This window comes from Nilaparvata lugens, chromosome 6, assembly GCF_014356525.2.
Source record: "Nilaparvata lugens isolate BPH chromosome 6, ASM1435652v1, whole genome shotgun sequence".
Taxonomy (NCBI): domain Eukaryota; kingdom Metazoa; phylum Arthropoda; class Insecta; order Hemiptera; family Delphacidae; genus Nilaparvata; species Nilaparvata lugens.
The window spans coordinates 18836941-18854937 of NC_052509.1; the positions used below are offsets into that span (position 1 = coordinate 18836941).

The 17997-nt window shown below is 33.9% G+C and overlaps 1 protein-coding gene across 2 annotated transcripts in view; it reads left to right on the forward strand.

The window, feature by feature from the left end:
• Positions 1 to 17662, forward strand: part of LOC111048895 — a 32204-nt gene extending 14542 nt beyond the window's left edge. For both annotated transcript variants that reach the window (XM_039430325.1, XM_039430326.1), the window contains exons 8-13: positions 4206 to 4305; positions 4444 to 4631; positions 6782 to 6898; positions 8074 to 8221; positions 9722 to 9796; positions 14091 to 17662. In XM_039430325.1, the coding sequence (XP_039286259.1) occupies positions 4206 to 4305; positions 4444 to 4631; positions 6782 to 6898; positions 8074 to 8221; positions 9722 to 9796; positions 14091 to 15058 (1596 nt within the window). In that variant the 3' untranslated portion in view covers positions 15059 to 17662. The remainder of the gene's footprint in view (positions 1 to 4205; positions 4306 to 4443; positions 4632 to 6781; positions 6899 to 8073; positions 8222 to 9721; positions 9797 to 14090) is intronic.
• The last annotated feature ends 335 nt before the right edge of the window (positions 17663 to 17997 follow it).

Here is a 17997-nt window from a genome sequence, read left to right on the forward strand (position 1 = left end):
TACTTTTGCAATATAGCTTGAGCATTGAACTGTAAGCATGATGTCTGGTTGTAGGTTAATACTTATGCATTTATTTCATTTGTATTGTATCTGTAATACTTATTAATTTATGGTGGCGTTTGTTCTAAAAATATCTGTATCATGTTTTAGATTTGCTTGAATATTTTCTTTCGCTTGACTAGGATGCTTCCAGATTCAACGAAAGAGAAGTTATACTCTGTCCAAATAGGCATGAGCTCTGAAGGATTAGGCCGACCCTCCTACTACTCATACACACAAGCGCAGTCTCCTTTTGTGTGTGTGTGTGTGAGTAAAGGGACGGTCTGTCTACCTGTATACTACGTAGTATATCAATGGCGCGTGTGTGCCTGCGCGTGGGGGAGCGAGGGTCGGCTTAATCTTTCAGCGCTCATGGAAGTCTGGGTAAATAAATTACTGTTGGGCTGGCTAGGCTTATCATAAGGCTTAGGCTTAGGCTTAGGCTTGGGCTTAGGCTTAGGCTTGTAATAAACAGATATAGTCTTAATTGTAATCAACAGTAATTCAGACGACTTAATGCAATTCATTCTATCAAATACGTACTTCTCATACCTAGAGTAATAAAGTGTAATTATTTGAATTTTAAAAACACTTAGGCTGGGCGTACCTACACCGGTTAGTCAAGACAAGACTAGGCACGTTTAGTCACAATACTTTACAAGGTTGCTTATGAAGACATGTCTAATTGCAATGTCTTATCAGTGTGAGTTGCGTCACAAGCAACAATGTGAAGTATTGTGACTAAACGTGTCTGATCATGTCTTGTCTTGTCTTGTCTTGACTAACTGGTGTGCGTCTAGCCTTAGTGAAAATGCATTACTATTGGTAGTGACTATCGTTTCGACCTGGTGTGGGTCATGTAAAAGTATGGATTTGCAACCTAGTACTGTAGTTATATTTATTATAATAGCACAACTTTTCAAAATAATAATATAGTATAATATTAAAGTAGTAAAAGTTGTAATATTTTAAAAAGAAACGTTGAACAAGAATAACTAAGCAATTTTAATGACCAAACTCGTTATATTGAACAACAAAGTTACTAGTTTAAACTATTAATGAGAGTAAAATGAATTCTAATGTTTGGTGGCAGTTCTTAGCAATTAATTGGTTGAGGATAAGCAAATACTATTAATATCTTTATTCACTGCTATTCAAAAACACAATCTACTTGATGCAAAAATTCAGTTGACGAAATTGATACAGTGTGTGCCTGACCTTTTAAAAGATGATAAAAAGATAATTTTGAATAAAATCTAGAATTTAGAAATAGGCCGACACATCTAGAAAATACCTGAGTTTATACCTAATTCATGCAGGTGAACGGGCTAGAGTCAAGAAAACTTCAATTAATCTTGCCATGCCTGATTTAATAGGTTTCTACTATAGAATAACACTACAATTTGAAATAATTGAAAAATACAAACAGCTTCAATAAACATTGGCAACTAAAATCGAACAACAGAAACAACAATTTCATGTTACTTTGTTGACATTCTTCATCTGATTCGGGGGCGCATTACTATCCCCGTTTAGATAGCAATACGTCACAAAACCAAACAATATCAGTCATAAAATAACAAATTAATTTCAACATGAAATTACTCAAGAAAGAAAAGCCCGTTGAACCCAAATTTCGTCGATAGTAACCCATATAACCCATTTCATAATAATTTTGAATCCCCACTTTTGATTGACATTCTCGAATGAACCTTTGTTTCACTACACTGCACTTTCGTTGGTCTGTACGTTGCTTTATCGTCGGGGTTACAGTACCTTGTTTTTGGCGGTGAACTTTTACCGGTTGAATTTGGCTTGACGGCGACGTCCTCTTACGTCCCTAGACCTGTCGTCTGAACGGGTGTCTTGAAGCGGTTTTACATAAAGTTGCGGAACCAAAGGGGTGGTAGTACAAGAAGTTGGTTTGGGGACACACATGAACCGCTGTAAATAAATGTATTACAGCATTAATTTCTAACTCTTCCTACAATTCATCAAAAGCTAAAACAGGAGTTATCTATTGATTACAATTAATTAAATTCTCTCATTCTATTTGAATCCTTATTTTATATAGATTTTTATCTTTAAACTACTGATTCTTTGTATCAGAATTAATGGATCTTTCTTCACAAATAATTCAAAAGTTCTGTTATAATTTAATAAATTAGCGTTCAGTTAAAAGCCTTAACGCCATGAGAAAACACAGTCAGAAAAATATAAAATTGAGTCTTAAACTCAATATGAACATAATCTTAAAAATTTCATTCCAATTTGAAGGCTATCTTCCTGACTTTCAGCAATACTCTACGATAATATATCTCCAGAAACAATAACTCAAATGTAACGTAACTGAAAACTTTCTATACTTCTTTAGAAAAAAAATTTATAATTATCTTCCATCACTAATAAAATCAAAAGGATTATTCTCAATCAATATTATTAACTTGAAAAATAACAGGCTTTGTTAATACAATACTCTTATGGAAGTTTCAATCAATTAAATTCCCTAAATTATATTTTAACCTTATTTTACGTACCTTAGCTGTTATTTGAAGAAACAATTATTCGTACATGATGAAGAAACACAATTAAACTTTTCAGGACATGGCACCCATATAAAATTTAAACTTTAATAAAAATAAAACTAGCTCTACATTAACTAATGATATAAACTTGTAAACCTGCCCAAAAAGGGCGAAACATAATGACTACATCTTTACTCTCGTAGTGCTCCTAGCAAAGTGTCCTCCGAAACGTAATCTGGTCTCGCGGCTGGGGAATCCCCCCACTACTGTATTTAGAAACAGGTCTCCTATTGGGCGAAGGGAATCAATTTGACCAATCGTCGCGTGGCTTCTAGAGCCTTTGGACCAAATAGTAACTGCAAAATCGGTAGTTTGTTATGATTTCAATGCTTGCTGTTTTCCAGCTTATCGCACTCCATGTCGCGACAGGAAGGCTAAGTTTTAGAGATAATTCCATAATCTACATTCCTCGACGACTCGGAGCCACAATTTTTAAATATCTATCATGGGAAACTCGAAGTCATGGTCGTTCATAATAGAGAGAGAGAAAATAATTTATTTCGCTAACTCACTTACAATAATGGCTCTAGTCTATTGCGTATTAAATTTACTATTATAACTTGGGAAAAGGCCTGAATTAAAAATAGTGTTCGGCACAAGTGGATCAACCTCAATATAGTGCTTCTTGAGGGAGCGCTCAAAATATGTGCCTACTATTACGAGGTCTGTACTAAATCGGGTGTACTGGATCCATATTGACAGCTATATGGACGTTTCAAGGGACTGCAAAAGTACTATAACGGGATGTACTATATCGAGGTTCCACTGTACTGAAGAATGGTTAGATCTATTCAGTGATTTCTATTTTGTTGAACTCTCCTCTGCTCCTGACTGATATCTAATATTACATATGACATGTTCACATTAATCTTTTCAATATTATTGTATTGTATGTGTGACATCTGTTGTATATTGTGACGGAGGTAATGCTTCTAAAGACCTCAGAAGCTGTTATAATAAAACTTATTCTATTCTATTCTAATGCAGAACAGTCAAATTCTTGACATTAACTAAATAATTTATAGAGTGGGCAAGTAACAATAATATTTAAATTGTTAAAAACCACTCAGAATTTTGTCATGAGTAAGGTGAATAGAAATATGTATCAATTATGTTTCTACTATCAAGCAATAAGGGAGAGGTATCTAATAGATTTTGTTTTTGCAATGAACTCATTTCAATTCAGAATACAAACATATCCTTGTTGTTTGGATGTTGCCTTCCATGACGAAACACTTAATTAAAATAACATTTTTGTAGTCTAGACGTCATGTAGTCTCACACATTCTTGCCACACAGCCCAAACCATGAAAAACAAGCGCCCCTAGTGTCAGGTTTATGAAGATCCTCCTTAGGAGTGGAATACATTTCTCATTTCTCTTCGAAAAGTAAGTAAGTGTTTTCTTTAAATTAATTACGTGGGAGCACAGTGTCTAGACTACAACAAAGTTATAATAGAATGTATACTACTTGTATTGCTATTACATATACTGACTTTGAATTATTTCATGTCAGATCAACCTTCAATCTTTTAGAATGTACTTAGCTGCATCGTTTTGATTGTTTTCCTGATTTTTGCAGGTGCAATGTACAAATAGGGGTTGCGGCAAGTACCGTTACTGTCGAGAATTGAAGGACCCTCAGGACGTGCCAGAGATATGGACTTGTTCCATGAATACCGGTATGTTACCCATCTGATTTTTCAATCACGTTGAATACAAATTGAACAGTTTCATTTTACATTCCTGCAATTAATTCCCTTCTATTATGATTTGAAAACTGAATACGGTAGATGATGGAATGTTGTGATTGGTTGCAGACAAGGCATTCAACGACTGCAGCATTGAAGAGCAGCGACAACCGTGGGAGGTTGAGGGGGAGGTGGACGTGATCAGCAGCAAATACACGGCTGGCTCGGTGGTGTGGGCGCACCTGCAAGGCTGGCCCTGGTGGCCGGCCATAGTCGACGATGACCCCGACACTCAGATGTTTTGGTGGCCGAAACCAGTAAGTCAAACACACTAACAATGCTACCAATACAACTAGATAGTGTCACGGTCAGATTCACCAAACGGCTTTATGAATCAACTTTATAAATGATAATCAACTTTATGAATTAAACTCTTAATATGCAACTGCCACCTTTATCGGCAGTTCTAATAGCCTAACAATGATATATATTCATTATTAAACGAGCGTTAGCGAGTTCTTACTTATGACTCACTGAAGGCCAAAGTCGTTGTCTGTCTGTTTGTATGTTCTACAATAACTAATTGATCAATCAGCTTCAAATTTTGAACACGTTTTCTTCGAACCTTTTGACGGGTCAAGTTCGTTAGACAACAAAATTGACTCACTCCGTCCCTTTTCAGGATTTAAAAATAAACTGGTTGGCCGCTATGGCTTCGTATAAAATGAGCGCTGCTATCCAGAGATTGTCAGTTTGGTGTAAGGGTAAGCATTCCTGACTGGCAATTGGGAGGTACCGGGTTCGATTCCCGGGCTGGCAACTAATTTTTGGATAGTAGTTCTCATCGAATTTCCATTAGCTGTTAACCCTGTTGTCAATGTCTGCAGTAGCAGAAGTCTTCGGGGTGATTTTCAGCATTTTATTTTCGTTAAATAATAATAATAATGGTTTTTGTTCATAGCACAGACATGCCACCAGGGCATGTCCATAAGGGAACACGTCAAGATAATAATAAAAACAAGTCCTTGCCGTGTCACATTCAAAAAATTCCCTTAAGGAGTAAAAGGGATTAAATAATAATTATTTAAAAATAACATTGAATGTGCATAAGAAAAACATTTGTTGTGATTTATCATTTAGTCAGCTGGAATCAATTACATGCTATTTCTGTAATTATTTTTCCATTCTTTAAAAAAGCCGATCCTATTTGGGAGTTATCACACAGAATGTCCTTCATGCGCCTACACAATGATTCCGGCTGCTTAATACAAAACATATTTTAATTATAAGTTCTATATTAGCTCGCTTCTGTTAACGTCTGTTTGCCTGTCTATTGTCTGTCTGTAACACGTAATTAATAACAGTACTACTTGTTGACCGAGCGAAGTGAGGTCTAAGATTCAAGTCGACGGTTTGGCATTTCTCTTAATGTTTAAATGTTTATATGTTGCACATTTACGGCAAAACGGGGTAATAGATTTTCATGAAATTTGACAGATATGTTCATTTTTTAATTGCGCGTCGACGTATATACAAGATTTTTGGAAATTTTGCATTTCAAGGATAATATAAAAGGAAAAAGGAGCCTCCTTCACACGCCAATATTAGAGTAAAAATCAGACTATAGAATTATTCATCATAAATCAGACAAGTGATTACACAGATGTGTGGAGAAGCCAGTCTATTGCTGTATTTCCATAAGGTTTATAGTTTCAATCAGGTACTTGTGGATGAGAATACTGCGTGAGTTCTACAGTTCACAGAACTACTAGTGATAGCAGTTGCTATGACGTTGATAAAATTTTAAATGACAAATTTTTTTTGTTCAAAGTGTTGAATTTGTTAGAAGCCACCATTAGTGTTCATTAACACACGATTATTCAATTTAGGTTCTCATTTATTTCGTTTTTGTATAATTTATTAGTATATGTAAATCTTAAGATCATTGAAACGGTTTGAGACATCGACGGTCGCAATTAATTTTTGAAATTGTGTATCGAAATCATTTTAAAAAACGTCTTGAAGCTACTTTATCCTTGCTAATTCATTATATCTAGGAAAATATGATGATCTTTATCGTTGTATCCCGAAATCTTCCAATCCCTTGTAAGGAATGTAGGTAGCCTCATGATCGTATAAAAAACCTTAATGGTAATTGAGTATTGTATGATGTGGAAGAGAGGTCTGGGAGGCTGGATGTAACTACAATATCATACACTTACTTGATCAATGAACTTGATCATCACAAGATTTACATGTTAATTGGTTAAAGTTTCATCAACCTCTCACTGCAATGTCATTTGAATTGAGGTTGGTTTGGGATACGAAGGCTTTCTTGAAATAGTTTTTTGTTGATGTGATTATCTCATATCTCATCTTTCTGTCTTAAGGCTTCTAATTTTTGAAACCTAATAAGCGTTTTACCCTATAGGACATGTCTATAAAGTTCAACTCTGATTTGTTCTAGGAAACGTGGTATCACGTTGTATTTTTTGGGGCAAAAGTTAATCGATGTTGGGTGCGAGATCAATGTGTTAAACCCTTTGACGGAAACAACAACTTCAAGTCAATGAAGACAACTATCGTAAGTATATATTGAATTGTGTAATTATATTAGTTTGAGATAATCCATATACTATTTGTGGTCATTTACACAATGTTGCGCATCGCGGTTCAGCATACCTCTAATTGTTTATAATATTATTGACTTTTAGTTCTAATCTGTTTAATTTAAACTCAATTTTTACTTTTTTGTAATAATACATTATGCAAAATATTGAACTATACCAGAAAAGAAGCATCTCAGGGAATTTGAAAGATAAATTTTTCTTTCCTGATTACTGTACTTACCTTTGTACTATGGGTCTATGGTTATCTTCATGAGATGTTATATTTACATTTCAATTGAAATAAACAGGAATTTGAATGTGGTTGTTGAAAATCTTCAGCTCTCAAAAATTAGTATTGCTAATGGTTTTGGGGAATCTTTTTTTGCATAGAATAATCTTGATTCCCTACGTTAGTTAACCCTATGTGTATTAATAAAATAGTTAAGTATTTGTTTTTCTCTTTCGATCTGATATATTTGTGGCCTAAAAAACTGAAATGAAAAATGGGTAACTATCCGTAGCCGTTGTATATGTTTCTGGTTGAAAAATGGTTAGTTAATTTACTCTCATAAAAATTTACTTTCACATGAATTTCCTATATATTTAAAACTTTTTTTAATGCTTCCGTTTATTTATAAACTATATTTTTAAAATTTCTTAAGCTAGCACGCTCTGATGAATCTTTCAGAACAATTCTCCTAGATGGCTTAATGATTCCTATCGGTTGCTAGACAGTGAAAACGTTCTTGGCCAAGTCAGTTTCGAAAAACAGTTTATAAATACGGCCTATTTTGATTTTTCAAGTTATCAGCCATCCAAGTCCCTTGCACCCAGAGACAATAGTAGCGTTCACAATCAGCCGAAAGTAGCGGCTAACGCCAGCAGTTAGAGACATTAGCAGCGTTCAAGCCCATTCTCACATGGACAATAAGTGGAATTTCAGTGGCAGCCACTATTGTCCCCATGTGCAGGGGGATTAGCCGTGAGAAAACACGATTTGCTGGGATGTTTTCATCAATCTACTACGGAAAAGAATTGAATTGCTTTTTAATTTTCATCCATTCCTCAAAATAAGGAACTATCCAATGAGAAAATATTATTTTGTGAGTGGAACACGAGATAAGTCGTGTAATTTTTGTTTTTCTTTTAGAAAAAGGACAAAGGACTGGCTGGCCAGCTGGAGGCGGCAATAGCAACCGCAGCCGCAGCAAGGGCAATGCCTCTGACTGAAAGACTCGCCAAATTTAGTTTTGTTGCCAGATTTAAAGGCCCGTTTGTCGAACCCAGACTCGAATTAGGTAATTTGCTAACATTATAATTTATATTATCTCAATCAAAGAATGAATCTCCTTGGTCGGTTAGTACTCAAGTAATGGCTATTTGTGTAACATGTGTGCAAAACCGGTCATTGTCAAACGAGATAGAATTTGGCCGAAAGAGGCGTAGCTGGTTCGGCCATATATTAAAACAGGCAAAACGTTTGCACATCTGTTGCACACAATATTTTCCCCAACATTCGAGGTATTATCACCTTTGTAATATATATAGAGAGAGGACTTGAATGTCCTAACTCCGCCTAATAAATATATATTTTTTAATTTTCATATATTGGCAATGGAACAGCTGACATCAATGTTATCGATTGGAACCTTTTGTGTTTTCTGCCAATTTCTGAAGAATACCATCAAAATGGAAACTTTTATTGCTGTACTCACCGTATCATCTTAACTAATCACTTACTCGCAACTCATCTCTTTGTTTGAAAAGTCTATAAACTCTCACAGGATCTGAGGAACATTGCCGAACCTTATTTGATAAATCCCCACACTTCAGGGGAACTTTCGTGATCTCTGGTGGCAAAGTTTCTCCAAAGACAGTTCACATCTTCATGGATGCGCTAGCCTTCGATCTTAGGTCAAAAAATGTTTAAAACGAATTCATTCAAAGATCACCTTTGTCATCTGCTCTACTCACAAGCGCTAGCGTTCGAACTTATCCCCCAAGGTCTATAAATATCAAGGTCTTGGTATTTAAAGACCTTGTTATCCCCAATATTATATGACCAATGTAATATTCTCCCACATGATCTGAGAAACTACCGATCCGAGAATGTTTAAGAAGGTTGTTGAAAAACAATTAATCGATTAGGCATACTACTCTATTGACAAATTTTGTGCAGCACTAAATGATAATAATGTTCTCAATGTATCTATTGTTTATTTTTTTACTGTTTTTATGTTTCCGTGACTCATTCCCTGTCTTCTTGTCAGAAGATTATGGGATGTTATAACAAATTGATTTGAATTATAATCTGTTTTCAAGATTGTTAGTTGCTTCTATCTTTAAAGTGCTTTTGACATAGTTCATTGATCACTTCTCTACATGAATTTCATAATGCTTTTTTGCCCTGTGTCTTGTTTTTGTTACTGTAGGCTATGTATAATTATGTTGTTCGACCATTTAGATTTTTTGACAATTTCCAGATCCCCCTGATTAGGTGGGCAGTGGATGCTATTTAATCTATCTATCTATATTTATTTATGAATTTCATAGATAATGTCACTATAATCATAATATTTTGTGATTTCTAAGTAATTAATGAAAATTAAGTGCCAATATCAATCGTGAATTATAATATCAAAAGTGGGAGTAATTTTCATTAATTTTTTCATTTATTTATTATAAAAAATACTACAATCATAATAAAATTATGACATTGAAGGAAAAACTAGGCTGAGCCTGTACTATTTCTCTTCAAACATTTCGTTTTAATTTAAAATTTTTCGTTTTAATTTCAGATAGTTCATCCTCAGATGAAAGTTCTCAAGAGAATCACAGCTTTTCTTCTCAGTCATCTCTTTCTTCTAGAAATGGTGAGCATTTCAAATATATATTATGTTATGAAAATACATTTTTCGATGTTTAACTTATTTGTGTGTAAGTATTTTTGTGGTTTCAAATTGATTGTACCTAACACAATTCGAACCTAACCTTAAGGTTATACATCTCGCTTTTAGACACTTTAAACTGGTGTCATTTTTTCGATTTTGATACTAATATGTTACCAGAATGAAACAAAATTTTTTCATCATTTTCACTTCTGCGCCTATTAATTGGAATCCTTGAGGTGATCCGTTTCAGAATTAGTAGAAAATAAATTCATAAAATTTTGTGATCCGTTTCAGAATTAATAGAACATAAATTCATAACATTTTGAGGATTAATTTTTCTTCTTGGTATTGTATATCAAATGACATACTTGATTTTTAAGAATATAAATCTTGGTGGAATTTATCCCGGTTTTTAATAATAACTCCAGTTGGGTTATATATCCAAAATTGTATCTCAAGTTGAATCCAATTGACTGAATCGCCGATAATCCCAATCGCTACTTTAGGAGAAAGTAGGCTAAACTTTTTGAATTTGAGATATTATTCGAACTGCGTTGAGACACTTTAAGAAAAGTTTATTCATTCAACCGGTTATAATTGAAGAAAATAATACTATAATTTATTTAAGGGAGGTTTTCCCCTAATTTATCGTTTGTTTTTTTGTGAAAATTCCAATTATCTGATCACTTGATTAACCGAATAGTGTCCGGTCCCAATTCGGATGATTGGAGTTCTTCTGGATCATTATAAAGAGAAATCAAATATGTCATTCGATAAACAATCTTTGAAAATATATACTCAGAATATCATGAATCTATTTGTTTATAAGTTTGTGTTTCTTCAATGGCTCTAAATTTTCTTAAATAACTCAATATTATTCGTTGCAAGTGGTAATTGAGTGGAATATTTCTAATTAATTTATTAATTCAAGCCATCTAAATTCAAAATTCATAGTTTTCATGTTTATTTTGGACTAAAATTTTATAAAACTTGTACACGTGAAATAATTCTAACCTTATCTTGGACTCTGTCACCTATAAATTTGGAAGAAAAATAGCACAATTATTCTATCTGCCAATGTTATTACATTAGTGGCATTTGCATTGTAAATAAAATAAATAACTAACATTTTTTACTAACTTTGAAATTGATCACCCCAAAGATTTCATCTTATAGACACAATTAGGGTATCTCAAAAGTAAAATGTCACTGAAAATTTGTTTTATTTTCGTAACTTGATAATATAACTTTATAACTTCATGTAAATACTCTACTCTGAAAAATTTCACCAGTTAAAAGTTTTCAAAAGCGTGGTGCACAAAAATTTGTATAATAACTATTTTGTAGGAGATTTGCATAGATTTTGCAACGTCTTCAACTTTTGAATAGCTAGCTTACTCTTTCTTACGTTTTCAACTTCAACTAACTTACTTTAACCATTATAGAGAAAAGATAGCATAAGCATAGCAGAGGTGGCCCAAACATCAGTAGCATCAATGCTTCAATGTGCCACTATGACGATGACGTGATACCAGGCTGCTATTGTAGCCAACTATTGTAGTGTGTTGCTTTACGAAATGATACAGTATCAATCTCCTCGTATCATACACAACTGCCAGCCCTATCTAGCATTCCAAACTGTAACTACATTAAGCTTTTTTCTTCTACAGTTTCCGTAAGCCGCAGTTTTCCATGGGTATTTAGAAGTGATTGAACAACTAATTGACAGAAATAATTTGTGATAGCCTTTTCTGATATGTAAACATCATTAAAACCCGATTTCAAAGTGAATCCGATTAATTTTCTGGTAAATAAATGTGTTATTTGGTGCTACCTCTCGCCAGAGTTATTAGTGGTGTATTGTCGGTGTCTTTCCAAGAGTGCAGTTCGAATCGAGACCTACGAGAATCAGCGAAGTCCTTCAGCGAGTTTTCCAAAACATTTTTTGGAGAATCATCATTTATGGTGATTCATAAATTTAATAATATTATTAATGCAATTTCTTTTTAGAAATATCTTGTCATTTCTCAACATACCACGTAAAGTGAAGTAATCTTCGATTGCGTTATGAATAATAACGATCTTCGAATTCGAAAGACCTTCCACTTCATCATTTTTATGGTGATTCACTGATTCATAAAATCAGTAATACAGTACTAGTAGTTCTGTGAACAAAAGTAGACCTCGCGCAGTAAAAAACGACAGCCTCCTCTAATACTGTCCATCAGAGTGAATTATGTCCTGTCCTGACGTTTCGGCGAGACATCGGTGTGTAAACAACTAATGGCTGTTTGGGTTGTTGTATCGACAATAATTATTAATATTAATTATAATTATTAGATTACTATGCTAATAATTTGTTGTAGACAACTATGCAACTATCATCAAAAGTTTACCGAGTTGAAAGGAGAGAAAAGTCGGGAAAAAATAATAAGCTACTTTGAGTTATCAATATAACATGTCTCATTGCTTGCAATATAGTCCACACAACAGCTGACTTTTCACTAAGATACATTGAGATATTAATTATTATTGCATGCGTCCTTGCATTATTAATAATCCACTCGACAGCTGATTTATGATGAATAACTCTAAAGTCTGATTTTACTTTCCTTGCCCTATTACCATAGGTAAGGAAAGTATTGCTTTCCGAAAAAAATTAAGGTACCCCAATTTCTAAATTTCTATACGTTTCAAGGTCCCCTGAGTCCAAAAGAGTGGTTTTTGGGTATTGGTCTGCATGTGTGTGTGTGTGTGTGTGTGTGTGTTGTGTGTGTGTGTGTGTGTGTGTGTGTGTGTATGAGTGTATGTGCGTCTGTGTACACGATATCTCATCTCCCAATTAACGGAATGACTTGAAATTTGGAACTTAAGGTCCTTACACTATAAGGATCCGACACGAACATTTTCGATCAAATGCAATTCAAGATGGCGGCTAAAATGGCAAAAATGTTGTCAAAAACAGGTTTTTTTGCAATTTTCTCGAAAACGGCTCCAACGATTTTGATCAAATTCATACCTAAAATAGTCATCGATAAGCTCTATCAACTGCCACAAGTCCCATATCTGTAAAAATTTCAGGAGCTTCGCCCCATCAATGCAGATAGATTCCCAATTATCAGGCTTCAGATACAATTGAAACGAAAAAAAATCAAGTGGAGTAGATTGAGCATGAAAATCTCTAAAATTAATGTTCAGTAACATTTTCACCTAAAATTGAAAATAAGCTTTAAATTCGAGAAAAGGTGATTATTCAATTGCAAATTATTGTTGATTCTATTAAATCATTCACTATGAAGAGATAGCAGACCTCATGTGTGTCTCCAGCGATATTGCCCTGTCACCAGCTGGCTCAAATCTTTGAATAGTAGACTTGAGATGCGCGGGAACACTAGCGTCAGGTGATCAATTTTCATAACGGCAAGGAAAGTTGTGTGAGTGCGCCACACCAGATTTTTTACGGTAATATTCGCGTTCGAAGAAGACTCCTTTTCCTTTTGTATTATCCTTAAAATGCAAAATTTCAAAAAACAGTATGTATACGTCGACGCGAAATTCAAAAAGGAACATACCTGTTAAATTTCCTAAAAATATATTGCTGCGTTTCGCTGTAAAAAAAAAATAAACATGAAGAGAAATGCAAAACCGTCGACTTGAATCATAGTAGACCTCATTTCGCTCAGTCAACTAACTAATCAAAGTCCGATGATTATCCGACAAAGTGCAGATCAGTAGATGATCATAGCCAATTGAAACTATGCAAATCCTTTCCATTTATATCTTACAAGTTTATGATACTCATATTATATTTATCTAAATAAGAATATCTTGTTAAATTGATGCTTGCAAGAATTATTTCAATTCGTTTTTTCTGTTGTATATTAATTTAACTCTTCTATTCTATATCAATTTTCTATTTCGTTTTAATTTTCTATTGTATTGAGAGGGAGTTCAGAAACACCCTATTTGATGTACGTAATTTTCAAAAAGCCTTTTTCTTTTACCAGAATATCTTATTCGAGTATTATTTTTGTTTTAAATCCATGCAGGTATAAATTTTCCTAGTACTTCTACTGATATTATATCGTTTAGATTTAGATACTGTTTATGTCCTTTGTAATATGTACATGCTATGTATTTTACCATTTTTCTTTTGTAATTTTCTTTTGAAAATAAAACTTCATTTCTTCATATCAAAATATTATATTATTATTAATTTTTCAATTGTTTAGTGGTTTCTGTAATAGATTCATCCTGATATACGCTTTGTATTCAGTTTTAGGAAAACGGAAGGCAAGGAAGCTTAAAAAACCGAAGAGACAAATATCGAAGAAATCGGCAATCGACAGTTTGTCTACAGTAGGGGATCTTGAAAAACGTAAATTGAAGAGACAAGTATCGAAGAAATTGGCAATCAATAGGTTGTCTACAGTAGGGGATGAATCAGGAAATGATATGAAAGGTGAAGGTGATGGGAAAGTAAAAGGTGATAGTGGAGTTGGTGGAACCAAAGAATGCATAGTAGATGTGGTGGCAGAAGATACGCCTGCAACCGCAACCAAACAATGCAAAGTCGATGTGGTGGCAGAAGATACGCCTGCAACCGCAACCAAACAATGCATAGTAGATGTGGTGGCAGAAGATATGCCTGCAACCAATAAATGCATAGTAGATTTGGTGGTAGAAGATACGCCTGCAACCAATAAATGCATAGTAGATTTGGTGTCAATAGCTGACTCTGAAAGTGATGCAGATGTGATAGCAGAAGATACGCCTGCAACCGCAACCAAACAATGCAAAGTCGATGTGGTGGCAGAAGATACGCCTGCAACCAATAAATGCATAGTAGATTTGGTGTCAATAGCTGACTCTGAAAGTGATGCAGATGTGATAGCAGAAGATACGCCTGCAACCGCAACCAAACAATGCAAAGTCGATGTGGTGGCAGAAGATACGCCTGCAACCAATAAATGCATAGTAGATTTGGTGTCAATAGCTGACTCTGAAAGTGATGTAGATGTGATGGCAGTTGATGACTCTGAAAGTGAAGTACATGTGGAGGCAGTGGAATTCTCGGCTTCCGAAGAAGGTGACGTAGATGTGGTGGGTTTGGATTATGACAGCGATGACAGCGAATGGTCCGACCGCAGCATCATCAGCCATGTCTCCAACACCGACATCCAACAAAGCCACTCAGAGGACACATCCGCACTGCACCAGGGAGCTGTTACCAAAACTGAATAATGCCACCCTTTGAAAGGGCACCATTTGATCTGCCAATTTCAGTCTTCAAAGTCAAACACTACAACATTGAACATTTTCATAAATTACTTTAATAATAATTGACACTAAGAGGTCATTGAGACTGAGTCTTGGTCTAGTTCATTTCGAAAAATGATGAATGTGTTCATTTAGCATAATTGCGTTCTACAATTTACGATCGTATTCATATAGTATTAGATAATATAATAGTATTAGCCTAGACAGTATTTCTCATTAAAACTAGGCAACTAAAACGTATTCTTCAACTTATTCTTCAACACAATACTATGGACTGAGACTGAAAGTTCATTAGAGACAGAGTTCATAGTAAGAGACTGAGATTTGTCCTAGATCATTCCAAAAAATGATAAAAATGTGTTCATCTAGCATAATTGTGTTATACGATTTGTGATCGTTTTCATATACTATTAGATAATAATAGTATTAGCCTAGACAGTATTTCTCATTAAAACTAGGCAACTAAAACGTATTCTTTAACTTACATGAATACTATGGACTGAGACTGAAAGTTCATTAGAGACAGAGTTCATAGTAAGAGACTGAGATTTGTCCTAGATCATTCCAAAAAATGATAAAAATGTGTTCATCTAGCATAATTGTGTTATACGATTTGTGATCGTTTTCATATACTATTAGATAATTATAATAGTATTAGCCTAGACAGTATTTCTCATTAAAACTAGGCAACTAAAACGTATTCTTTAACTTACATTAATACTATGGACTGTGAGATTAAAAGTTCATTAGAAGAGTTCATGGTAAGAGACTAAGATTTGTCCTAAATCATTCCAAAAAATGATAAAAATGTGTTCATCTAGCATAATTGTGTTATACGATTTGTGATCGTATTCATATACTATTAGATAATATAATAGTATTAGCCTAGACAGTATTATTCATTAAAACTAGGTAACTAAAACGTATACTAAGTATTGTACTCAAAACCTTGTTCTGTGCCTTAATCTTTTTACTTAAGAAAGTAGTTGTTTTAGAAAAGAAAACATAAGTTTAGAAAATAATTTTGAAAGAGTACAGTACATCTAATAAAATTCCGTCCAGGCTATTTCTTCTGTCTATAGGTATACGTTCAGGTATAGGTATAGTTCAATCTTTTGAAGGAGTCACAAAAAACCAATAGGCTACTAAACTCATGACTGTGAGTGAGCTAGGGTCAAGAGAACTACAGTTCAGAATGAACTAAATTCTTCAAGATTATAAATTATTATACCACAAATTCAAATGAAAAAAAAAACTAATTTTCTCAAGAACCGCAATTCGCATTTTCGTTTATAAGCCCTCATTGAGTTTTCAAAGACTTTTTTCTCTATAAATTTTGTTTCACTGCCCTACACACTATGCTATTCTGTATTATTTCCAATGTCATTTTATTCGCGGTGGGTGAACTTATACTGGTTGAATCTGGCTTGAGGATGAGGTCGGAAAGTCAACTTATATGATATTGAACTCGGCCTCCCGATTTGTCGTCCTGTCAATTCTGGTCTGCTTTCATTCATCCTTTTGGATTCCTCACGATGTCCCTTGTACCAATGTCCAAGTGTACATGGCGAATGGCGAATCACAACAAAATCAGGCCATGGCACTATAACTACTATGAAAAATGATATTAGGCTATATCTCTTTACACCAGGACTGTTTCTATCCAAGTGTGTCTTCCGAATGCACTCTGGTCTCTTGAGGATTCCCCCACTTTGGGCTTATATAATGGGTTCCCCTATTGGCCGAGGAAAAGTGGGAAACAGAATTGGGCCAATCTTAGCGTCGCTTTCAAACAATGTTAGCGTGAGAATTTAAAAGTAGGCTATTCAGTTCGCAAACATTCCTAATTTTGTAATTTTTCGACCTAGCTTACTAGCTTTCATGTCATGAAGTTAAATTTCAGTGATATTTCAATAATCTACAATACCCGACTATTGGGAGCCAGGGTAAAATTTTAAGATAATCTAGCCTAAAATAATGGTGCTAGTGGAATATAAGAAAATATTCTACTCACAATATTGATTGTGTACATTTCAGCAATACTGTGCAATAAAATGTATATGATGTACATAAAAAATGAAAAAATATAATGTGCAATAAAAGTAGTGTTTTCGACAGTTATGTTTCTACAAAATCTATTGTAAAAATATCAAAATAAATAATTCATAGTTGTTCAAATAGAAAAAGAAAGGCTATCTTTTGTCGAATATGAGTAGTTACGTTTATATGATATTAATTGATAATGTTAATCTTACTATTGAAATAAAGTGTAACTACAAAAAATAATTTAAAAATATGTATTTTTCATGATAAATTGTTTTATAAGTATCTGTGTTTTAATTGATTTATTGTAACTCTGCTAAAATCTATTGTAACAATATCACAATAAGTAATTCATAGTCGTTCAAATAGACAAAGAAAAACGATCTTTTCTCGAATATGAGTTGGCCTACTTACATTTATATGATATTTGATAATTTTAACCTTACTATTGCAGTAAGTGTAAATATAAAGAAAAATCATTTAAAAATACGTACACATTTTTCATAATAAATTGTTTTATAAGTATCTGTGTTTTAATTGATTCAATGTTACTCTGCTGCTCAATAAAAATGTGTAAGGTACCTAATTAGAATAGTGTTCGGTTAAACTGTGACAAGCATTTCAAGTTATTAGTTTCACTATGGTTATCGGCTGAGTAAATGGCTGAGTTATTGCTGTGTGTTATCTAACTTTCATGACAGTACAGTATGAATGGGAGAAGAATGTTTTGAAAACGAAATTGATTTATGAGTTATAAGACACCAATAACAGTCGTTGTATAATACAATAATATGGTAATGATATAACTTATTGGTATTCTACTAAACAACCCAAGGATAACAATAGTTGAGATTACATTA